This window comes from Marmota marmota, unplaced genomic scaffold, assembly GCF_001458135.2.
Source record: "Marmota marmota marmota unplaced genomic scaffold, marMar, whole genome shotgun sequence".
In the NCBI taxonomy this organism is placed as follows: domain Eukaryota; kingdom Metazoa; phylum Chordata; class Mammalia; order Rodentia; family Sciuridae; genus Marmota; species Marmota marmota.
This window is the reverse complement of record NW_025999900.1, coordinates 598392-625201: the sequence shown is the minus strand read 5'-3', so window position 1 is coordinate 625201 and position 26810 is coordinate 598392. Positions and strand designations below refer to the sequence as shown.

Here is a 26810-nt window from a genome sequence, read left to right as displayed (position 1 = left end):
GTTATTCCTTTAATTTCTTTTGTCTGTCTAATTGTTCTGGTCAGTGTTTCAAGAACTATGTTGAATAGAAGTGGTGAGAGAGGGCATCCCTATCTTGCTCCAGATTTTAGAGGGAATGCCTTCAGTTTTTCTCCTTTTTGCAAAGCTGGGAATGGAACCACCATTTGACCCAGCTATTCCTCTTCTCAGACTATACCCAAAGGACCTAAAAACAGCATACTACAGGGACACAGCCACATTCAATGTTTACAGCAGCACAATTCACAATAGCTAAACTGTGGAGCCAAACTAGATGCCCTTCAATGGATGAATAGATTTTTTAAAATGTGGCATTTATACACAATGGAATATTACTCAGCACTAAAAAATAATAAGATCATGGCATTTGCAGAGAAATGGATGGCATTAGAGCAGATTATGGTAAGTGAAGTTAGCCAATCCCAAAAAAACAAATGCCAAATGTCTTCTCTGATATAAAGGGGGTAACTCAAAATGGGGTAAGGAGGAAGAGCATGGGAAGAAGATTACCTCTAGATAGAGAAGAGGGGTGGGAGGGAAAGGGAGGGAGAAGAGGAATTGCATGGATGGTGGAAGGAGATGCTCATCGTTGTACAAAATACATGTATGAAGATGTGAATTTGATGTCAACATATCTTGTATACAGAGATATGATAAATTGTGGTATAAAGGTATATTAAGAATTTTGTAATGCAAATAATAATAATAATAATAAAGCTGATAAATAAATAAATAAGAAAAGCCATGGGCAAACCTTAGGACAAATATGAAGATATCATAGCTTTAGGCAACTAAAGTTTAAAATACTTGTACCTTTTCTTCTTCTTTTTTTGCAGTATTGGAGATTAAACCTAGAGGTGCTCTAACACTGACTTACATCTCCTTTTTATTTTGAGACAGGGTCTTGCCAAGTTGTCAAGGTTCGCCTTGAACTTGCAGTTTTCCTGCCTCGGCCTCCATCATTGCTAGGATTGCAGTGGTGCAGTTCCATACCTGGCTATAAACCTTGTACCCTAAGAACAGAACCTTGGAGTATATCAAGTCATTCTCTGACAAAGTAACTTCACAAAACTACTTTTTAATTCCTAAGTGTTTCTAAAAGTTAAATTAGGTAAAAATGTATTTTTAGGTCTACTCTAACAAGAAAATACATAACTTCAAATAATAATTCCAGAAAAGAAAATGAATTTATAGTATAAAAAATCATTTAGGATTTACTTTGGCAAATAAACACATCACCAAAGAAAATACTTGAGCAAATTCTGACTCCAAATTACCAAAACCAGCTGAGCACAATGGTACACACCTGTAATCCCAATTACTCGGTAGGCTGAGATGTGACGGTCTTTTGTGCTCACAGGAAGGAAGGAAGGAAGGAAGGAAGGAGAGAGAGAGAGAAAGAGAGAAAGAAAGAAAAGAGAGAAAGAAAGAAAAGAGAGAAAGAAAGAAAGAGAGAGAAAGAAAGAGAGAAAGAAAGAAAGAGAAAAACAAAGAGAGAAAGAGAGAGAGAGAGAGAGAGAGAGAGAGAGAAAGAAAGAAAGAAAGAAAGAAAGAAAGAAAGAAAGAAAGAAAGAAAGAAAGAAAGAAAGAAAGAAATTTAAAAAAAAAGAAAAAGAGAATTGAATACCTTTGTCTAGTTAGAAGGCTGTAAAGAAGGAAGGTGTGAGATACTTCTATTTTTGTAGAAAAATATTTCCTGGTCCAAAAAATATTAATAGATGTTTATTTACCAATTCTGATTCTACTATCAATTATTTAGATAAAATTTAGTCACAGATGGCTAAAAGAAATTGCTATAGTGAAGATCTACTGCTTGAAGTACATACAAAATTATTTGTAATTGGAACAATCTGCCTTTCTTAGTTGTAGATAAAGAATCAATGTGTACAATATTTGTTGGTAAGAGTCTACTCCTAGAATCCTAGAATCAGTTGCATTCTAAATATTCAAAGGTTGATAAAACACCCTCAATCCCCACTGGAAAGAAAAAATGACCCAATCTCCCTTATTTAAATTCAAGTCAGATTTAATTACGAAAAACTTGGAAAAAATACAAATACTATGGTTATACCTTATCTAAAGGACATAGTTCATATTTAAAACTTCAAACTATAGTGATAAAGGCATAAAGAAAATATAAAGACTCCAGGCCGGGTGCACACCTGTACACCCAGTGGCTCAGGAGGCTAAGGCAGGAGGATTACAAGTTCAAAGCCAGCCTCAGCAACTTAGTGAGGTTCCGAGCAACTTAGTGAGACACTGTCTCAAAATTTTAAAAAAGGGCTGGGGATGTGGCTCAGTGATTAAGAATCTTTGGGTTCAACCCCTGGTATCAAAGAAAAAAAAAAAAAGACAGGATTCCGAACAATCTGAAGTACTGCCCAAGTTATTCAATTTAAGAAGTTACTGTTAAAAAAAAAAAAAGTCAATTTAATAGTGTTACTTAAATATTCATGTACATAAAATAAATACCTACCACCATCACCACTACAGGTGATTAAAAAATGAATATGAGGATATTTCATGAACCCATCTAATAAAACCATCAATAAAAGCAAGAGAAAATTAACTTTTAAAAAGCAGCGAGGGGGGGCTGGGGATGTGGCTCAAGCGGTAGCGCACTCGCCTGGCATGCGTGCGGCCCGGGTTCGATCCTCAGCACCACATACAAACAAAGATGTTGTCTCCGCCAAATACTAAAAAATAAATATTAAAAAAAAATTCTCTCTCTCTCTGTCTCNCGATACTCAGCGCCACATTAAGAAAAAAAAAATAATATATATATATATATATATACACACACACACACACACACACACACACACACACATATACACAAATAAAATAATTGTATCCATCCATAACTAAAAATATATATATTAAAAAAAGAAGAAGAAGAAGAAGATGCCAGGGACTGGGGATGTAGCTCATAACAGAATGTTTACCTGGCATGTGGTAAGCTTCAGGGGCAGGAGATTCACTTTTAGGGAAAGGCATCCCTTAGATGCCTCTGGTGGAAGGATAAAAATAATCATTCCAGTAGTTCTTCTCAACAGCAAAAGCTATCAACCACTGTGGAAAGGCAAAAAGCCAACTCTTACCTAGGCTTCAACACTCATATCTAGGGGAGAGGCAGAAAATTGCCTTGTGCCCCACCCCACCAACACAAGACAGATTTGAGAGATGAAGGTGGGATCAGGAAGTTCACCTACACCCTAAAGTAAGAGACACAAGTTGTTAGCCTTTGGGAAATACAGGAACAATAAAACTACCACCTTTAGGCTCAGCACACAGGGCATTTTAAGACAAAAGTTGGAACAGAAGAATCAGAAGACCACCTTGCTTCCATCATAAGACTTATTCAAGTAAAAAGCAATAGTAATCTATTGTTGAAGAGGAACACCAAAAGAGAATTCTTCTGTGCTTCATGCATGTAGAACCTGTTGAAATCTAAGGGTAGAACAAGAATACTTGGAAAAAAAAAAAATCTTCTCAGTACTAGGTCCAAAGTGGCAACAGGCTATGAATTTATGAATTCTTGTGATTGTAAGTACAATGATTATATTTAGAGTGACAATGAATCCCAAACTGAGATCAAAATGTAAAATTAATATTCAACCCCACCCCATGCTAATTAACTGGAAAAATATGTACAAATATTTCTAGGCATAAATTTTATTTACTTCAGTGTCTACTGTTTGTTGTATAGAATGTCCAATATTCAAACAATACTTAGAAGAAACAGACAACGAATCCATCATCAAGACAACAGTCAAGAGAATCACACCCAGTGGTGGATCCAAGATGGTAGGCTAGAAGGAGGCTGCTTTCTGTGTCACTCCATGACTTGGGATTTAAGTAATGGAAAAACTGTTTATCTACAAGTTATTATAAAACCCCCGACAGCTGCTCCCAGGCAGGAGTCATAGCCACCATGCAGCACAAGTTCCCTAGCCTCAGCGTCAGCGCAGGACTACCAACCACTCACCCAGGTAGGACCACCAGCCTCTCTGTACCCGAGCAGGACCACCAGCATCAATACCCACTCAGGACTCCTGACCATCCACACACACAAGAATCCCGGCCACCACTCTCACGCAGGACACCCTGCTGCTGCTTATCTCTGGCCACCACTCCCATGTGGACCCCCATCTACCAACCTGAGGCTCCCCAGGTCGCCTCCATCTTGGGACACTGCAACCACTACCATAGTCCCCGACATGGCAGTAGGCCTTCACCTGGGATACACCACACAGGGTCTGGAGACAGCCACCAGCCAAAACACTGCACGCTACATCTCTAACCCAACCAAACACGCCATTGCTGAAAGCAGTCACTTGCTTCTTGAGACACCTTTGTAGCCATCTTTAGATGAGGCAACTCCCAGCTTGGAAAACAGGCTGGGGTGTAGAAGCAATATCAAGGTACCTGTAGTCCCAACTCTCCCGCCCCCTGGCAGCTGCTAACCCAGCGCAGTGCTTACAGCTATGCAGCTGATCCATAGCTAACAAAACCTGGTCCTGAATTGCCCAATACAAAACAGCTCTTTGTGACAGGTGCACAGCCCCCAGTGTGCAGCCCACAAGAACTCCAGAGAGAGAGGTTCTTGATTGCTAAGTAGAAAGGGAGGGGGTAAATGAGATACAGTTTAGAGACTAAATTAGAGACCAAGAATTGTGGGGCCTACAGGCGAGATTAGAAGACAAGACCAGGCACCCACATCACACAAGTGGACCCCAAAGGACATCCTTGGGGTGCAGTCTCCCATTGGGGACTGGCAAGTGCTATACCCCACATCCAAGAGCTCTACCCCCAAGACGAACCCTCCCACCCTAATAACCTTCACCATTCTGAGGGTGGAGATGCCAGCAAACAACAGAAAACACCACCTATTGGATGGGAAGCAAGAAAGACTGATTTCTAACAAAAACAATCCTTGTAGATTCCTTAAAGAATTTTTTTTTCCTCTTCTCCCTCTTCTCCTGCCTTCACAACCCCAACATCTGAGAAATCAAGTGCTTTTCATAAAGACTAAGATGTCTGAATAGTATATTACAGATGTGTTGTATATTCTTTTCTCTCCTACTTTTACATCTTATGTTTTTCTTAATTTTTGTTTTTTGTAATCTATTGTCTTCCCATTTACTTGTCTCCCCTAAATCACTTTCTTTCTCTTCTCCTGCTACTAATCAACTTCTCATTTTTAATATTTATTTTTCAGTTGTAGTTGGACACAGTACCTTTATTTTATTTATTTATTTTTATGTGGTGCTGAGGATCGAACCCAGGGCCTCACACATGCTAGGCAAGCACTCTAATGCTGAGCCACAACCCCAGTCCCTAATCAACTTCTTTAGATTCCTCTTTCACGCTTCCTAAGACCTAATAATTCTATATCCTCACCTCCTACCCCCTTAACATCTCATCCTACACCTCACCCCAGGTTCTGACTTTGTACACCAAAAGAAACCAGATGCTTTTGCAAACCCATTGTTTATACTGTAGATAATAACTGGATCTTCCATCTCTGTATATTGTAACAAAACCGGAAACGTCTTAATAGCAGCTATTTGGTTTAAGGCTTAAACCAAAATGTATTGTTGTATTGGGATCTGTTAATAATGTTCTCCCCCTTCAAAGAGAGGTATTGCAACCCTATAGGGGGACACTATAAGCCCATAGGGTAAAAACTGTAATGCCTCAGATCCATAGTGCTAAAAGGGAAGATACACGGACAACATGAAAAAACAAGGGAAGAAAGTGCCACAAACAAACCAAGACACAACATTATACAACATTAAAACAAGATACAACAACAGAAGAAATGACTTCAAGATGTACAAAATTAAATGTTCTGTGAATTACAGGATGATTTCAGAAAGCAAATACAGGCAGCAAAAGATCATTTCAATAAAGAGCTACATAAGCAAATATAAGAAGAAAAAGATTACTTCAAAGATAGAAGTTCTGAAAAAAACAACAACTGGAAATACTTGAAAAGAAACAAACAATAAACCAAGTTAAAAACTCAATAGAAAGCACCATCAACAGATTAGATCACTTAGAAGACAGGACCTCAGACAGAGAAGACAAAATTAATTATAATCTTGAAAACAATGTTGACCACACAACGAAGATGGTAAGAAACCATGAGCAGAACACTCAAGAATTATGGGATAACATAAAAAGACCAAATTTAAGAATTATTAGAATAGTGGAAGGCGTAGTTATAAACCAAAGGAATGAACAATATATCCAATTAAATAATTAAAAAATTTTCCAAACATGAAGAATGAACTGGAAAAATCATATAAAAACAGGCTTACAGGACACCAAATGTACAAAATCACAACATGTCTACACCAAGGCACATTGTACTACATAATAAGGAGAGAATTTTAAAAGCCACAAAAGATAGGAATCAGATTACATATAGGGGGAAATCAATTAGGACATAGGCAGATTTTTCAACCCAGATTCTGAAAGCTAGAAGATACTAAAACAATATATACCAAGCTCCAAAAGAAAATGGATATAAAAAAAAAATCTTATATCCAGTGAAACTAAGCTTTAGATTAGATGATGAAATAAAAACTGTCCATGAAAAATAAAAGTTAAAATAATTTACAACTAGAAAGCCTGCACTCAGAACATCCTTAGCAAAATATTCCATGAGGAAATGAAAAACAACACTGAAAAACAGCAAAGACAGGTATTACACTAAAAGAAAAACCAATCAAAGGAGAAGGCAAGTTGAGTTAAATACCAAGAATAAACAAAAATTTCTGGGAATACAAGTCATATCTAAATAATAACACTGAATATTAATGGCCTAAATTCACCAATCAAAAGACAAAGACGGGCAGTTTTGATTTTTTAAAAAAGAAGAAGATACTAAAACAATATATACCAAACTCCAACCTGCTTGCCTTAAAGAGACTCATCTCACAGGAAAAGACATCCATGGACTGAAGGTAAAAGGTTGGAGAAAAAAACATACCATGCACATGGACTGCAGAAACAAGCAGCGATTTCCATGCTCATATCAAATAAAGTAGACTTCAAGCCAAAGTTAATCAAAAGGGATAAAGAAGGACATTTCATATTGCTTAAGGGAACCGAACATCAACAAGACATAAGAATTATGAATATATATGTCCCAAACAATGGAGCATCTATATTCATCAAAAAAACTCATTCTTAAGTTCAAAAGTCAAATATACCACAATACAATAAATCTGGGTGATTTTAACACACCTCTTTCACCACTGGATAGATCTTCCAAACAAAAGCTAAACAAAGAAACTATAGAACTCAATAATACAATCAATAACTTAGACATACAGAATATATCATCCATCAATGAGTGAATATACTTTTTCTCATCCTCACATGGATTCTTCTCTAAAATGCTCCATATATTATACCACAAAACAATGCTTAGCAAATACAAAAAAGGAGAGATACTTTCCTGCATTATATTAGATCATAATGAAATGAAATTAGAAATCAATGACAAAATAAAACATAGAAGATACTCCAACACCTGGAGGCTAAATAATATGCTATTGAACGAACAATGGGTTGCAAAAGACATCAAAGAGGAGATTTAAAAATTCTTAGAGGTAAATGAGAAAACTGAAACAATACATAGAAATCTCTGGGACACTATGAAGGCAATACTAAGAGGAAAGTTCATTGCATGGAGTTTCATTCCTTAAAAGAAGAAAAAGTCAACAAATAAATGACCTAACATTATATATCAAAGCCCTAGGAAAAGAAGAACAAACCAACACCAAAAGCATAAAAGACAGGAAATAATTAAAATTAGAGCTGAAATCAATTAAATTAAAACAAAAAAAAATTTAAAAATTGACAAACAAAAAGTTGCTTCTTTGAAAAAATAAATAAAATTAATAAACCCTTAGCCAAACGAACAAAGAGAGAGAGAAAACTCAAATTACTAATATCCATGATAAAAAGGAAATATAATGACAGACACTGCAGAAATACAGAAGATAATTAGAAATTATTTTGAATTTTTGTACTCCAATAAAATAGAAAATATAGAAGACATCAACAAATTTCTAGAGTTATATGATGTGCCCAATCTGAATCAGGATGATATATGCAAGTAAACAGAACAATTTCAAGCAATGAAATAGAAGAAGGCATCAGAAGCCTACCAACCAAGAAAAGTGCAGGACCACATGGATACACACCTAAGTTCTACAAGACCTACAAAGAAGAACTAATACCAACACTCCTGAAATGATTTCATGAAATAGAAAAAGAGGGAACACTTCCAAACTCATGCTATGAGGCCAATATCACCCTGACTCCAAAACCAAACAAAGACACATCAAGGAAAGAAAACTTCAGACCAATATCTCTAATGAACATAGATGCAAAAATTCTCAGTAAAATTCTGGTAAATAGAATATAAAAAAGATAGTGCACCAAGATTAAGTGGGGTTCATCCCAGGGATGCAAGGTTGGTTCAACATTCGGAAATCAATAAATGTAATTCATCACATCAATAGACGCTTAAAGATAAAAATCATATGATCATCTCAATAGACACAGAAAAAACTTTCGACAAAATATAGCACCCCTCATGTTCAAAACAGGAACATGGGATAAGAGGAACACATCTCAACATTGTAAACATTATCTATGCTAAAACCCAAGCCAACACAACTCTAAATGAAGAAAAATTGAAAGCATTCCATCTAAAAACTGGAACAAGACAGGGAGGCCCTCTTTCACCACTTCTATTTAACATAGTTCTTGAAACTCTAGCCAGAGCAATTAGACGAAAGAAATTAAAGGGATATAGATAGGAAAAGAAGCCAAATTGTCATGATTTGCTTACAACATGATTCTATACCTAGAGGATCCAAAAAATTTCTTAGAGGTAAATGAGAAGGAGAAACAATCAGTGAAGTGAATAGAGAGCCTACAGAATGGGAGCAAATTTTTTCTACATGCACATCAGATAGAGCACTAATCTCCAGGATATATAAAGAACTCAAAAATCTTAATACCAAAAAACCAAATAACCTAATCAACAAATGGACCAAGGAATTGAACAGACACTTCTCAGAAGATGATATATAATCAACCAAAAAACATATGAAAGTGTTCAACATCTCTAGCAATTAGAGAAATACGAATCAAAACTACTCTTAAGAAAGTACACATATGATGACATGAATGGTGTGACTCTAATTTGTGTACAATCAGAGATATGAAAAATTGTGGTCTATATGTATAATATGAATTGTAATGCATTCTGCTGTCATATATAACAAATAAAAATAAAAGATAATAATTGAAAGAAACTACTCTAAGATTCATTTCACCCTAGTCAGAATGGCAGCTATTAAGAGTACAAACAACAATTAGTGTTGGCAAGGACGTGGCGAAAAAGGGACACTCATACATTGCTGGTGGGACTGCAAACTGGTGCAACCATATGGAAAGCAGTATAGAGATTCCTTGGAAAACTGGGAATGGAACCACCATTTAACCCAGTAATCCCACTCCTCAGTTTATACCCAAAGGTCTTAAAAACAGCATACTACAGGGACACAGCCACATAAATTTTTATAGCAACACAATTCACAATAGCTAAACTGTGGAAGCAACCTAGATGCCCTTCAGTAGATGAATGGATAAAATACACACACACATACACACACACAAACACACAATGGAATATTACTCAGCAATAAAAGAGAATAAAATCATGGCATTTACAGGTAAATGGATGGAGCTGGAGAATATCATGCTAAGTGAAGTAAGCCAATCCTGAAGAAACAAAAGCTAATGTTTTCTCTGGTATGTAGCTGCTGATCCATAATGGGGATGGGCGGGGGGAGCATGGGAGGAATTAAGGAACTTTAGAAAGGGCAAAGGGGAAGGAGGAGAACAGAGGGGGGCATGGGGGTAGGAAAGACAGTGGAATGAGATGGACATCATTACCTTAAGTATATGCATGAAGACAAGAATGGTGTGACTCTACTTTGTGTACAACTAGAGACATCAAAAATTGTGGTCTATAATGTGTACTATGAATTGAAATGCATTCTGCTATCATGTATAACAAATTAGAACAAATAAATAAATTTTTAAGAAAAAGAGAGAATCACAACCAGAGGTATTAGATCTCTTTCAGAAATTTAAAAATAGTGAATTGTTAATGTTAAAGATTATAGTGGAAAAGAAAAAGAAAATTTAAGCAGAAATCATAAAAAAAGAAATGAATGGAAATGTTAGATATAAAAATCACAATACCAGAAAAAATTCCTCTGGTGGGCTTATCAGCACAACAGACAAAAGAATGAGTGAACCTGAGGCTAAGATGAGAAATTATCCAAATCTTTGAAACAGAAATTTTTAAAACTATATAAAAGCACAAAACAGAGGATACAATAGCTGTTTCAAAAAAAAAAAAGTACCGAAAGTTCTAACATTACATGATTTAAGAGACTAAATGATCTTTAAAAACATTTGTTAGTAAAAACATAGTATAAACAGAAAAAAAATTATTAGTTTATGTTCTTGGGCACAAGATACATTAAGATGCAATCTGGTGACACCAACAACTGAAAGGGATGATGACAGAATTTCACATTTTGTGTACTATTGAAGCAAAAGTGGTAAATTCAATTTAGACCTAAGAATTAGGATAATAAATGTAATCACTATGGAAATCAGAAAGAAAATAGATAATATATATAATTGGGAATGAGCAAAAAATTTAAATATTGTACTACCAAAAAAATAAATAAATAAAATAAATAACTGAACACAAAAGAAAATAGTAATGCAGGAAATACAAGTGTGAGAGGGGGTTATATGTCTTATAGAAACAAACATAAAAATGACAGATAGCCTTCATTGTTAGTAATTTGTTTAAATATAAATGAAGAATTTCTCCAATCAGTGATAGAGATTGGTGCAACAGCTTTTTTTAAAAAAAAAATGTTCTAACAATATTCTGTCAAGAGACTAACTTTTTAAATCAAAAGACACAAATGTGTTAAAAGTGAAGGATGGAGGGGCTGTGGCTGTGGCTCAGTGGTAGCGCACTTGCCTAGCATGTGTGAGGCACTGGGTTTGATTCTCAGCACCATGTATAAATAAATAAAGGTCTATCAACAACTTAAAAAAAATTTTTTTAAAGTGAAGGATGGAAAAAGCCAATCGACGCAAATAGTAACCAAAATAAAGGAGAGTGAGCTATATTACTATCAAATAAAATAGATTTTTAATCAAAAGAGGTTATAAGACAAAGACCAGATATTTATATATCTTCAATACTTCAAGAAGATTTATAAATATAAACATGTATGCACTTAATAACAGATCATGAAAATATATGAGGCAAACATTGTCAGATTTGGTGGGAGAAATAGATCATTCTATAATAATAGTTGGAGACTTCAAAATACTCCACTTTTGATTTAGATAGAGAAACTAAACAAAGGATTATCAACATTAACAATCATTAGTCAAACTAAAAAAATGACAAAATTAAAATTACTAAAATCAGAAATGAGACATTACTACCAATTCAAGAAATAAGAGCATGCTATGAGCAGTTATATCCTAACAATGGATATTCCAGATGACATGGAAAATCCCTTTAAATACAAAATCTGTGTTAAATCACTAAGAAATAGAAAATCTGAATAGACCTACAAATAAAAAGTAGGCTTAAACAGTAATCAAGAACCTTCTTATGAAATGTTCTTGACCTGATAAATTCAAAGGTGAATTCTACCAAACATAAAAAGAAGAACTAACACTAATTCTTCTCAAATTTTTCAAAACACTAAAGAGGGGGCAATACTCCCTGATTCATAACCTAATACAAAAGCCAGCTAAAGACACTGGGGGATGATGGTGGCTAAAAGTCAGTATCTCTGATGAATGCAAATGAAAAAATCCTCAACAAAACGCTAAGAAAACAAGCTTAACACCATACCAAAATGTTTATACACTGTGAATAAGCAGGATTTATCTCCAGGATACACGGTTGATTTAACATATGCAAATAAATATGATACACTTTATCAACAAAATGAAAAATTAAAGGTACATGATCATCTCAATAAATGACAAAAAAGTATTTGACAAAGTTCAAAGTCAATTCATGATAAAAACTCTCCACAAAGTGAGTTCAGAATGAAATTACATCAACAAAATAAAGAGCATTTATGAAAAGTCCACAGTTTGCATCATAATCAATAAGGAGAAACTTGAAAGTTTTTTCCCTAAGACCCAGTACAAGGCAAAAATGCCTATTCTACACAGTACTGAAAAGACTAGTAAGAATAAATTATACATGAAAAGAAATAAAAGGCATCTGAATAAGAAAGGAAAAGTAAAATTACTGCTATTTATAGGTAACATAGGCCATTATGTAGAAATCCTAAAAAACTAAACAAACAACAACAAAAAAAAAATAGTACTAGTGCTATGGTCTCAGTATAGTTGAGTATGTCCCCCTAAAGTTAGTGTGTTGACATTTAATCTCCACTGTAAATTTTTAAGAGGGTGGAAACTTAATCCAACTGTGATGTTTGAAGGCAGGGTCACTGGGAAGTGATTAAAATTAGTTAAAGTCATCAGGATGGAGTCCTGATAATTAAAGACTGGTGGCTTTATAAAAAGGAGGGAAAAGACATATTCTCACACTCACTGTCTCTTACCATGTGATACCCTGTGCCATTTCTCTGCCAGCCAGAAGACCATCATCAGATGCAGCCCCTCAGCCCAGAACCTCCAGAGATATGGCTAAATAAATCTTTTTTCTTTATAAAGTTACTCAACCTGTAATATTCAACTATTAGAAACAAAATGAAGACAGAAAATTAGTACCAAGAAATTAGGCTGTTATCACGAATACCTAAAAATATGGAAATAGCTTTGGAATTGCTAACAGACATAGGTTGCAAGAAATTAAAGGAGCAGGCTTAGAAAAGGCCTATAATGCTATAAATGGGCATCACTGGTGATTCTCGTGAGGTCTCAGAAGACAAGGAGACAAGATAACTACTCTTAGATGGAAATAAGGGTTCTAGTGGAAATTGTGTACAGGACCTAAGACTTAGTGGAAGGCTGAAATTAAGAAGATGAACTAGTTTATTTAGAAGACAAAACTTTAAAAACAGCAAGACATTCAGGCTGTGGTATAAGTATTATTGGCTACTTTTAGTTAGGCTAACAGTGAAATTGGGGAATAATAGGAAACAGAATGGGAAGATTTGGAAATTCAGAGGTTAGCCAGAAAAGAAGAAAAAGAATGTTTTTGTCTAACTCAGAATATAAATCCTTTTCTCTTGACTTGGAATGCAGGGATCTTCCTGTCTTGCTGCTGCCCAAGGCATACTTCTGTCCATATGTTCTGAAAAAAATATACTTTGTATAATATTGGATCTGTCTGCCTCTTTCTTCAGTCTATTGGTACTTTCTGCCTCTCTTTAGTATGTTGATTCTCATACAATGGGACAAGGTTTCTACAAAACACCATGAAGTGGTCTATGGCTGCTGGCATTCACATGTGTTCACAGCTTTTGCCAGCAGCAAACCTCTGTGTTGCATACATGGTGCTAATTCTACAGGCATATCAAATGCAAGAGTATGGGGTCATGGTGGCTGCCACCAAGATTCCAGGAAAGCCTGGAAAAGTCAGACAGAAGGATGTCACAGGGTTGGAACCCATGCAGAGAATAACTGATGAAGTGATTACCAGTTGAGTTGTAGAGTGGTGTCTCAGTGGAGACTCCAATAGGGTAAAGCTACCAGGAGCATGAATCACACATATGGAAAAGCCATGTACATGCCAAACATCAAGGTAGCCATGTGAACCTGCAAAGCCCTATGAATGGGGCTACCCAAGGCCTTTGGGGCCATTTGCCTGCTCAGCATTAACAAGATTCCAGATTTCCTAGAGCTTTAAAATTTAACGTCTGCCACACTGCATTTCACTCCTCCTTTGGTCTGATTATTCCTCTATATTTGCCTATTTCTTCCTTTTGGATTAGGAGGGTTTACCGTGCACCTATTCCACCACTGTAGGCAAGTAAATTGTGTTTTTTGTTTTGTTTTGTTTTGTTTTTACAGAAGCTCACAGCTAAAAGAGTTTGCCTTGAGTCTCAGAGGAGACTTTGGACTTTGACTTTTGAGCAATATTGGAACAAGTTAAAACGTTGACCCATGAAAAGAATACACTTTGCCTTGTAAGGTGGACAAGAGGTCAGGGGACCAAGAATGAAATACTATGGTTTGAATGCAGATTGTAGTCAAGAATTCATATATTGAAGGCTTGGTACCTATTATGGCAGTGTTGAGATGGTAAAACTTTAAGAAGTCAAACCTAGAGGGAGGTCACTGGGGTTGCTGCCCTCAAGAGAGCAAATTGTTGGGAGTGAGCCTAACCTGTGAATCACTATTTGGCTTTCTATTAAGCAATGTGATCTCTCCCTCTTTTAAATGCTTCCACCAAAATTCAATATGCCTTAAAGAGGAATGAATGAAATTTGGCCTTTACCTTACACCATTATGCAAAAAAAAAAAAAAAACACCAAAAAAAATGAACCAATGGAGCTGCCTGTTCTTGGACTTTCAGCCTCCAAAACAGTGAGCTACGTAAACCTCTTTTCTTTAAAAGCATGCCACCAGTGTTTTATTATAGTATTGCAAAATGGAGAACACAACCAGCAAATAAATTCAGTGCTTATATAAGCAATATAGAGGATCAACATGTACAAATCAGTTGTCTTTTTTTATACCCAGAGCATTTAATCCAAAAATGAGATTGAGTTCCACTTACTATAGCAGCAAAAATAATAAAATACTTAGTAATAACCAAGGAGGTAAAAAGTCTGCACACTGAAAACCATAAGACACTGAGGAAGACAAAAATAAATTTAAAAATATCCCATGATTATGGAATGGGAGAATTAATATTGTTAAAATATCTTTACCACCAAAAATGATACACAGATTCAATACAATCCCTTTCAAAATTCCTATGACATTTTTCACAGAAATGAAAAATTTGAAAATTTGTATGGAATCACAAAAGACAATAGACAAAGCAGTCTTGAGGGGAAATAAAAGAAACAAAGTTAGAGGCATCGAACTTCCTGATTTCAGATACAGTAATCAAAACAGTACAGTACTAGTACAGAGACAAAACAGAAAGCCCAGAAATAATCCCAAGCATATATGGTCAACAAAATTTTTACAAGAGGAGGAAGAATACATAAAGGGGAAAGGTGAGTTTCTTCAATAAATGGTTTTGAAAAAAAATGATTTATCTTCTTGCAAAAGAATGAAATTTGACCTTTACCTTACACCATATGCAAAAAAAAAAAAAATGGATAAAACTCAACATCACTAATCATCAGAAAAGTGGAAATAAAAACCAGAGTGAGATATCACCTCATACCAGGTAGGATGACTATTACGAAATGGGAAATAGATAACAATAGTTGGAAAAGATATAAAGAACAGGGAATCCTAAGGCATTGTTAGTGAAAATGTTAGTTGGTATAGTCATTATGGAAAACAGCATGAAGTTCCTCAAAAAATTAAAAAAAGAATTAACAAATGACCTAGCAATAGCTTTTTAAGGGTATATACTCAAAGGAAATAAAATCAGTACCTCAAAGACAGATTTGTGTTCTCATGTTCATTGCAGCATTATTCACAATAGCCCAAATATGGAAGAAACTTCATAGAGTCCATCACAGATGAATGGATAAATCATGGTGTGTGTGTGTGTGTGTATTACTGTAAATATATATTATAATTATTGTGTTAACTTTTTGTCACTGTAACAAAAAACAACTTTGAAAAGATTTATTTTATTCTGGCTCATTTATTTTGGTCCATGTCTCCTTGAATCCATGCTTTGGGCCTGAGATGAGACAGAACATTATGACCTAAGAACATGGAGAAAGAAAGCTGTCCAGCACTTTGACAGCCATGAAAAGGAAAACAGAAAAGAGAGAGAAAGGACTAAGGATGTATCCCTTGGGGGCATGCCCTTAGTGACCTATTTACTCCATTAGGCTCCACTTCCTATACCTGCCAATACCTCCATATAGTCCATCCAGTTCTAAACCGATCAATGGATTGATTGATCCATTGATGAAATCAGAGATTTCATGATTGAAATATTTCCCCAAAACCCCACTTCAGAAGTTCTGCTGCTTTGAAGATCAAGCCTTCAACATATGAACCTTTAGGGAACATTCCAGATTCAAACCATAACTAGGGATAAATGGATAAGTAAAAGAAGTATATACATACAACCTGGTATTGTTCAGCTCTAAAAAGCTGTCATATACACTCAACATAGCTAACTCCTGAGGACATTTTACTAAATTAAATAAGCCATTCACAAATAACAAATACTGTATGATTCCACTTATATGGGATACTTACAGTAGTCAAAAATCACAGAAACAAAAAAATGAAATGGTTGCTGTGGGAACCAAGAGGAAAAAGGAATGGGGATTTATGAATATGAATGAGAATCTACTTCATACCACTGAACTGTACACTTAAAATTTAAGATAGTATGATTTATGTTATATGCATTACACCACTATAAAAATGGAGGTTAAAAAGAAATTTAACATGTGAAATCTGAGTCTCACAATGAATTCACAAAGAGGTAGTATTCAAAAAGGGTATCTGAAGAGATAATGGTTGAAGTATTTACAAAACTAGGACAACAAAACAAAGATTGAAGAAGCTCAAAGAAACTTTTAACATACCTGTATTTTGCCAAATACCTACAGAAACATAGTAAATCTTGCTTCTTCTCCTTACATTTTTTGGGGGAGGATGTTAAACCCAATATTTCAATTTTTATTATTTGGAGTATTCAGCACTGTGTTGTTCAATATGATAGCCGATGCCAACACCTATCTACTTAAATTTAAATTTAAGGAAATGCAAATTTTAAAATTCAGTTCTTTGATTACACTAAACATATTTCAAGTGCTCAGTAAAAATATCTGAAGACTGTCTATCAAATGGACAGTACAGATATAGACCATTTACATCACTGCAGAAATTTCTATTGACTATGCTAGCTTACAGCATTTATATTTAACTTGTTATATGGGTTACGATTTTTATCTATTATGCTATAAGTTTTCTAATTGTCAGATTTTTTTCATTCTTTTTTGTTTCTTTTCCTTCCTTCCTTTTCATTAAGTACTTTTATGATTCCATTTTCTCTGATATTGGCTTGCTATTATGTCTCCCGGTTTTATTAAATATCTTTAACTCACCAGTCTCTCCAGATAACACTATACTATTTCAACTACAAGTAATAACATTTACAACAACAAACTTCCTTTTCTTTCCCTGCCCCTTCCATCTTTTCTACTATCGTGGTCACATATTTTACTTCTCTATAGTAAAATACACAATGCACTGTTATTATGTATGACCATTTCCATGATCTCTCAGGTGTTTATTTTTATGAGAAAACTGGAAAACGCAAAATCCTGTGAAAGACAAGTTGCTATTTTAAATATTTTATCTTCACTGATATTAAAAGTAAACATTTTAAAAGAAATTTAGAGATACTGAATTCAAGTTCTTGGTAATTTGGCAAGAGATTTTTAAAAATCAATGTGTACACCACATCTAACATTTTTACATCATAAAATACAATATTCTCTATATTTGATAACTTTACTACCTCAAGGTGGGTTTTAGGTTTTGTTTCAAATCCCACAGACTTGACACCTATAGATTAAGGGACTTCAAAAGAACACAGAGTTAAAGACGTCTAGGCTTAAGCTCTATCCAACATTAGATAAGTAAACAATACATCATTTTAATTGTAAGTTTATCTTGGAATCTTTAGGATAACATGTAGAATGATATGCTTCAAGTTCAAAATTTTAATTTTGAAAATGTATGTAGGTTTTATTATTTATTTCATCTTTTCTGTTTCTGCTGTTAGGGTCTTTTGTTTTGTCCACCAATTACTTGGCCTCACTATAACCATTATTTCTTTTCATATAATATTCTTTAGACTATTTTCTTCTATTAAGAAACAAGAGATTATGGATCAACCTTTCATTCAAAAGTTTACATTGAAAAGCCAGACCAAAAAATTACTTACTCCATCCAGAAATATTTGTGTCTGTATCTTTCAAGAATAGAAATATACATTTATTTCCATAAGACAGACTGTGACCATTTCCATCATTCACAGTAGTCATGATTCCAGATTTATTTCCAAAATAGATGCATATAATATGGCAGGTGAGCCACTGGGCCAGACCTACATTATACCTTTTGACAAAATATATTTTGTGGCTCATGTCTTATAAATGTAGTTTCACAGTAGACAGCAAACAGTGAATAAATCTATCCTTATTTCATGGCAAGGAGCCCAACTCATATTTTTACTGACTTACTATAGACTAAGTTAAGACCCAGTTTAAAAAAAAAACATGGTGAGCTGAAAATGACTACCCACTTCAACATGCCTGCCAAGGACAACCCTAAGAATACTACATTCCAATTCTCAAGAAACCTAACACCACTGCTAGAATATTAATGTACTAAATAAAATTTAGTATTAAGCACTGCTTATTTAAAAAAAAAAAAGACTTAAGTTCTATAAACTCAAAATCTAAGAATGTCTAAGTGTGAATTAAAAATATCAGCAAGAAAGCCCTACACTTCAGTTCCTCAATGCAAAGTTCTTTTGGACACTTACCCAAGTCTTCCCAGCATCTCAAGCTCAGGAACATTTGGTCCACATGTCTCTATTTGCAGTGGTTGGTATTCATAGAGAGCTTCTTCAAGCTTATGAACAGGTGCCAATGAAATATGTTGACCCTATTTTAAAAAGGAAGGAAATTGGTTGTCTTTTAATATTACTTTCATACTGTTAGATAATTGTAGTCATTTCAAAGATGGACTGAATTCCTCATATTTAAAAACAATATCCATTAGGAGGTTTTTCAAGATAGTGAAATACAGAAAGTTGCTGTCCTGGCTGCTCCATAGCATAAAACCAAGAAAGCAGATAGGCAGCTTCTTGGCTGAATGAAAAAAAAGCAGAGGATGAGGGAGACTTTACTGGAATTTAATATTGGACACTCAAAACAGATCAAGGACTCAGGAGGTTGGATATAATAAAATAAGGAAAAACTCCCCAGCACTGCAGGTGTTGCCATGGCCAGAAGCACCACTGGAAGCAGTCCCTCCATAAGCAATTTGGAAAAATAAGGGAATCATAGGAACCTGCATTTTTAGGAAGACTGAGTTATGTCTGCGTATGGAGAGTTTAGAGATCAAAGACACTGCCAGACTAAACTGAAAGATGGCTGCACAATATCCTTGGGTGAGAAAGAAGCCGCCATCTCTCCAGGCTGCATACAGAGGACAGAGGAAGGAACCATTTTGTAGCCATGGTGCAGGGGGACAGCAGCAGAGGGAGCTGATTCCTGGCAAACCCACGTTTGAACCAAAACACAGGACTGGTAAACTCACATTGCATGACACAGAGTGTGCCTAAGTGAGCAAGAGAAAATCAAATGTGAGAGAGGTTTATACAGAGAGACAACTGGTCATGGAAACAAATCCAGATCTTCCCCTCCCCCTCCAATCCAGGTGCTTATGGGATGCATTAGTAGAGATGGGCTTTGCTAGGAATTCAGAAGGTCTGGGGCAGGAGAGATTGAGTTTGGAGGCTGAACCTGAGACCAGAAAGCATGGGGCCCACAGATGACAGAGTAGAACTGGTTGCTCCACCACCTGAGTGGAACCCAGGAGCAATCCCAAGGGTAGAGTCTTCCAGCGTGAACCAGCAATTGCTGGGCCATGGAGGAGTGCTGATTTAAAATCTCCAGACCAACTGGCATTTAGCAAACAGCCTGAAGCCTACCAAAGCCTAATTCCTGCCTCCAGAGTTCCACCTATAGGATTACCTCTCTCACCCTTCAGGGTATGGTTACATAGCACTGTTGAGAAGGGAAGCTAAGAATCTTCTGAACTCCAAAGGAAACAATTCTTTAACTTTTCATTGAGATTTTTTTGTTGTTGTTGTTCTTTTTTACTTTTCTGTTTAATTCTGACCTTAATGGTGGAATGGTTCATGGACATTTATATAATTTCACAGTTGTTGTTTTTTCTCCTCATTTCTAGCATTTTTGAAACCAGTCATTTTTCATGGACCAGTTTTTTGAGGATTAGGATGTTTGATTCATATAGTTCAGTTTTGTTTGGTATTGTTTAATTTTTTTATTTTTAACTTTTCAAACACCAATTCTGTCCTCTCCCTGTCTACCAGTTGAATTGTGAACTCTTTTGCAAACTTACTGTTTTTATTGTAGGCAATAAGTGATCATTTCTATTTATTGTGACAATGCTATAGACATCATAACAAGAACTTTTTCATTTAATGCTACATATTATTTGCATTAATTATTATTATTATTTGTCTTCCCATAAACAGTAGGGTACTGGAAACCTTCAGGGACACTACAAGTCTACAGGGTAGAAATTCTACAGCCTCGGATCCATACTGTTAGATGGGTAGACACACAAACAGCATAAAAACTCAAGGGAACAAATTGACCCAAACAAACCAAGATACTTCAATAATGGAATCCATCGATGTGACAGTGGAAGAAACATTCGAAGGAGTTTAAAATATACAAGTTGAACTAATCTATGAGAAAAAGAACACTGTAAAGAGTGAAATCAGAGAGAAAATATAGGAGATGAAAGATCACTTCAATAAAATAAAGCTGACCATGAAAATAAAGATAACCATGGAGAGGAGTCCCTAGATATCAAATCAGAGACACTGCGTCTGACAGAAGAAAAAGTTGGCTACGATCTACATACTGTGGGGTCAGGCTCCAAATTCCTTAATAGGACGCCCATAGCCCAAGAGTTAATAACAAGAATAAATAAATGGGACTTACTCAAACTAAAAAGCTTTTTCTCAGCAAGAGAAACAATAAGAGAGGTAAACAGAGAGCCTACATCCTGGGAACAAATTTTTACCCCTCACACTTCAGATAGAGCCCTAATATCCAGAATATACAAAGAACTCAAAAAATTAAACAGTAAGATAACAAATAACCCAATCAACAAATGGGCCAAGGACCTGAACAGACACTTCACAGAGGAGGACATACAATCAATCAACAAGTACATGAAAAAATGCTCACCATCTCTAGCAGTCAGAGAAATGCAAATCAAAACCACCCTAAGATACCATCTCACTCCAGTAAGATTGGCAGCCAGTATGAAGTCAAACAACAATAAGTGTTGGCGAGGATGTGGGGAAAAGGGTACACTTGTACACTGCTGGTGGGACTACAAATTGGTAAGGCCAATCTGGAAAGCAGTATGGAGATACCTGGGAAAGCTGGGAATGGATCCACCATTTGACCCAGTTTTTATCGCCTTCCTCGGACTATTCCCTGAGGATCTTAAAAGAGTGTACTATAGGGATACTGCCACATAAATGATCATAGCGGCACAATTCACAATAGCTAGACTGTGGAACCAACCTAGATGCCCTTCAATAGACNCTTTGTAATGTTTTGAACAACCAATAAAAAAAAATTTAAAAAAAAGATAACCATGGAGGAAAGCTATGAAGAGACTATCAACAGAACTTCCAAGAAATATGGGATAACCTGAAAAGACCAAATTTAAGATTTATCAGAATACATGAAGGCATGGAAATACAAACCAAAGGAATACACAATCTTTTCAATGAAATAATACCTGAAAATTTCCCAAAACTAAACAATAAAATGGAAAATCAAATACAGGAGGCTTGCAGGACCCCAAATATACAAAATTACAACAGACACACACCAAGGCATATTATTATGAATATGCCTAACATACACAATAAGGATAGAATTTTAAAGGCTATCAGAGAAAAACAACATGTCACATTTAGAGGAAAACCAATCTGGATCTCAGCTGATGGCTCAACACAGATCCTCAAAGCTAGGATGTCTTGGAATTATATACCAAGCTCTGAAAGAAAATGAATGCCAGCCAAGAATACTATACCCATGAAAATTAAGTTTCAGGAATTATGATGGAATAAAAGCCTTCCATGATTAAAAAATTTAAAAGAATTTACAACTAGAAAGCCTTACAAACATTCTCAATAAAATATTTCATGAAGAAGAAATGAAAAATAAAAGTGAACCAGCAAAGGGAGGAACTACACTAGAAAAATAGTTAACCAAGGAGAAACTAATTCAAATCAAAAACTAGAAATAAATCAAAATGACAGGGAATAAAAATCATTTCTCAATAATAGCACTGAATGTAAATGGCCTAAACTCATCAAATCAAAAGACACAGACTGGCAGATTGGATTAAAAAACAAGGCCCAACAATATGCTATCTCCAAGAGAGTTACCTCATAGGCAAACAACATCCACAGACTAGAGGCAAAAGGATGGGGAAAAGCATCATTCACACAGATCTCATAAACAAGCAGGTGTTTCTATCCTCATATCAGATAAAGTGGACTTCAAGCCAAAGTGAATCAGAAAAGACCGAGAAGGTCATTTCATACTGCTTAAGGGAATTATACATCAACAAGACATAATAACCGTACATATTTATGCCCCGAATAGGGGAGCATCTATGTACATCAAACAATCCCTTCTCAATTTCAGGAATCTAATAGACCACAACACAATAATACTGGGAGACTTTAACATACCTCTCACCACTAGAAGATCCTCCAAACAAAAACTAAATAAAGAAGCTAAAGAACTAAAAACTACAATTAGTAATTTAGACTTAAAAGATATATAGACTATTTCATCCATCAATAACTAAATAATCTTTCTTTCAGCAGCACACACATTCTTCTCTAAAATAGACCATATCTTAGGCCACAAAGTAACTATTAGCAAATACAAAAAAAAATAGACATAATACCTTGTATTCTATTAGATCATAATAGAATGAAATTAGAAATCAATTATAAAATTAAAAATAGAAGCTACTCGAACACCTGGAGACTAAATAGTACTCTATTGAATGACCAGTGGATAGCAGAAGAAATAAGGGATGAAATTAAAAGATAATTAGTGCAAATTGAAGATTTGCACAACGGGAGCCTCTTCAGGTAGACTTCTATGCCCTAGAGACATGTTCCCATCATTTATTTTTTTTTTCAAACACATCCGTGTTTTCTCATTCAACAAGATTTTTCAGGTCCATATTATCTTTTTCCAACCCCATCTCTGGAATCAGCCCTTTCTCCAATTCATTATCTTTTTATTATAGAATGGTATTCAGAAATAAAATCTAGGCACCAAAAAAAAAAAAATAGCCATTAGAGCTATTCCATGGGTATAATGCATTACATTTCTGCAACCCACATTAAATAATTTATAGTCACTAACATAGCTTTTAAAGGAAGAAAACCAAATCCATCAAGTTCAAATTTAGCTTTAAGCAGTGCAACTGTTCAATGTAGTAAAACTCAGCAAAAAATATAAGCGTAGTCCATCCTCACATTTTCCTATTTTTATTAAATAGTTTGGTAATCAGCGTTTTCTTGACAACCCTAATTAGGAAAGAAAGCTAACACAATTATTCTCTGCAACATTTGCCAACATTTGTCTGTTCTCCTAGGTCTTTACAATGGAATCAATTTACCAAATATTTATCTATTTTGTATATATACAAAGTAAGAAAATTTTATACTGAGAGCTAAATTGAATTAAAACACCTAGGTATTTTTCTGAGAAGAAAGAAATAATGGTTAACTAAAATATAAAGGTCTAATGACCATATCTAATCACAAGTATACAAAATAAAATACAACTCAACCATCCAACATCATTACATTAAGATTTACATATGTATCATACATCTGGGCCTAGAATTCTAATTTATAAAAATCGTTTTTTATATATAGTGCATATTTTCTGATTCTAACTCTAGTATTATTACTTACCAATTTCTCATCTATTTCTCTATATCATAATTCTTTGAAAACTATTTGGGTAGTTATTAATTCCCTTATTTTCTCACTTATAATTTTTTTCTGCTATTACCTCCTTTAGATTCTTCTTTTGTCCTAAATTACTATGTTGGATGCATATGACACATGCTATCCCTTATTTTAAAAAAGGGAAGGAGGGAAACAAGACATATTTAAAAGTCATAAAATAAAATTGTAGCAATGAGGAACAATCACTGAAAATGTTTGCACTTGGGGCTGGGGCTGGGGCTGTGGCTCAGTGGTAGAGCGCTTGCCTAGCATGTGTGAGGCACTGGGTTCGATCCTCAGCACCACATAAAAATAAACAAATAAAATAAAAATGTATTCTGTCCATCTACAACTCTAAAAAGAAAATGTTTGAACCTAACTTTCGGGCTTTCTCTTCAACACGTTCAATCCCATGCAGCATCATTCTAGCTAGTTTAGTCATATTAATGGCATCACTGACATTGTGATCTCAAAAACCCTTACCAGAAAATGGACAAAGGCCTTGAAAAGACATTTCTCCAAATATGGTATACATGTAGCCAAGAACTACATGAAAAGATGTTCAACATCACTAGTTATTAGGGAAATGCAAATCAACTCCATGATGAGATATCACTTCATACCTATAGCTATTTAAGATGACTACTTTTCAAAGGAGAAAATGGAAATAAGCAAGAAAAATCTGAACTCTTAGGAACTGCTGCTGGAAATGTAAAATGGTACAGCCACTATGGAAAACGGTATAGCAAGTCCTCAAAAAATTAAGAACAGAATTACCAGCAATTCCACTTCTGGATGTATATCAGAGAGAAGTCAAAGAACAGTCTCAAACCTATTATCCTTTTATTATAGAATAGTATTCAGAAATAAAATCTAGGCACCAAAAAAAAAAAAAAAAGCCATTAGAGCTATTCCATAGGTATAATGCATTACATTTCTACAACCCACATTAAATAATTCATACACTCATGCATGTTCATAGAAGCAAAATTTACAATAGCCAAATAATGATACACTGATAGAAGCAATCCAGTATGTATTGAAGGATGAATGAATAAATAAAATGTGGTGTATATGTATAAACATACATACAATGAAATATTATTCAGCCTTATAAAGGAAGAAAATTCTGACATATGACACGTGGATAAACCTGAAGACCTTATGGTAAGTGAAATAAGCCCGTCATAAAAAGACAAATGTTATATAATTACAGTTACATGAAGTTCCTAAAGTAGTCAATTTCATAGAGACAAAAAATAGAAGGCGGTTACCAGAAGATAAAAGTAGGAAGAATAATAATAAGTGGAATATTTTGAGTAGTAATCTGACATTCCTGTTTTCAAGCGTCTTATTCATAGGTTGCTAGGCACTAAATTATGCTGTCATATTATACAAAAAGTCCAGTTATCATTGTCATGTGTAACTTAGGAGAGATGAGGAAGGCAGTAGAGAAGGGAAAAGGAAAAAGAAAAACTTTAAACAATTAAAGAAGCACACCTATTAAAACCCCATTAACATTTCATTCATCCAGGATGGCTAGCACAGAATAGGTAGCTTCAAGAGCTGGAACATTTTCCAGGGAAGAAAATACTTGAGAAAGACAATGTTTTTAAGACATTACAGCAAAAAGCAACAAAATAAAACTAATTACCCCCTAAATATTAACAATACCCAAGCGACTAAAGTTATGCTATCATATAATTCAAAATCTTCTCTGAATTTTATAGACACATAAAAAATCATCTAATAATATTCATTGTTTACTCTGCACCAGGCACTATTCAAAGGGTTTTAAATGCATTATCTCATTAGCATTCAAATCCCTACTCTCCTAGTAAGGAAATGGGACTAAAACATGTGACTGAACAAGCTCATACCTAGTTAGTGACAAGTTGAAGATCAGAAGCCAAATCTATTAAATTCCAAAGTCTGTTTTTCCCTTTAACTCCCTGATTTTATGAATATGGAAATTAATATCTCCTAAGTATAAATCTTACTAAGACAAATAAAATGTGGTGTATATGTATAAACATACATACAATGAAATATTATTCATATGAATAGTTATAGTCAGACACTAATCCCTGTTCAGTGTAGGTTCTGCCACTCTACACTGAGTGTTAATAACTTATTTATAGACAATATAATGTTCGCTTAATTTAAAAGTATAATGTCAAAAAGTGAATCACAGATGGTTTAGATCAAATTTTACACAAATTCTAATAGCTCAGATACTAAAAATACCATAGGAGTATTAAAAAATTATAGGTTGGGGATACAGCTCAGTGGTAGAGTGCTCACCTAGCACACAGGAGACCTTGGGTTTAATTAGCAGAAAAAGTAGAGTGGGGTACATATAAATATATGAGATAAATGAGATATTTACAGAAAAATAAATATTACTTGGTGGTTATTCTGTTTATCATTAAGAAGAGTAAAATAAAGTTCACATATGATACACAAATTGGCCTTCTAACATTCAATCTATCCCCCTTCCAGCCAAAGAATAAAAACCAGTGTGAGATATAGATGGTAAATTTCTGAGATATAAAACCTAGGAAGAACTCAGATAACATCATTTACCCTCACTGACATAATTAAGATTTTTTTAAAATCACCAACAGATCAGATTATGTCCTAACAACTCATGAGAAAACTGTTGAGTTTTAAGTGACTGAAGTTCACAGTTCAAAAAATCTGTATAGATGCAAAATATTATTGAATGTAATATTTCCAC

General features: G+C 34.8%; 1 protein-coding gene across 3 annotated transcripts in view; it reads right to left on the bottom strand.

The window, feature by feature from the left end:
• The window catches only part of Mnat1 (MNAT1 component of CDK activating kinase), a 226978-nt gene that overhangs the window by 82979 nt on the left and 117189 nt on the right, over positions 1 to 26810 (bottom strand). For 2 of the 3 annotated variants that reach the window (XM_048798457.1, XM_015489875.2), the window contains exon 7: positions 18791 to 18912. In XM_048798457.1, the coding sequence (XP_048654414.1) occupies positions 18791 to 18912 (122 nt within the window). Of the gene's footprint in view, positions 1 to 11371; positions 12875 to 18790; positions 18913 to 26810 lie in introns of those variants that run through there. The other variant, XM_048798458.1, reaches the window with a different exon arrangement.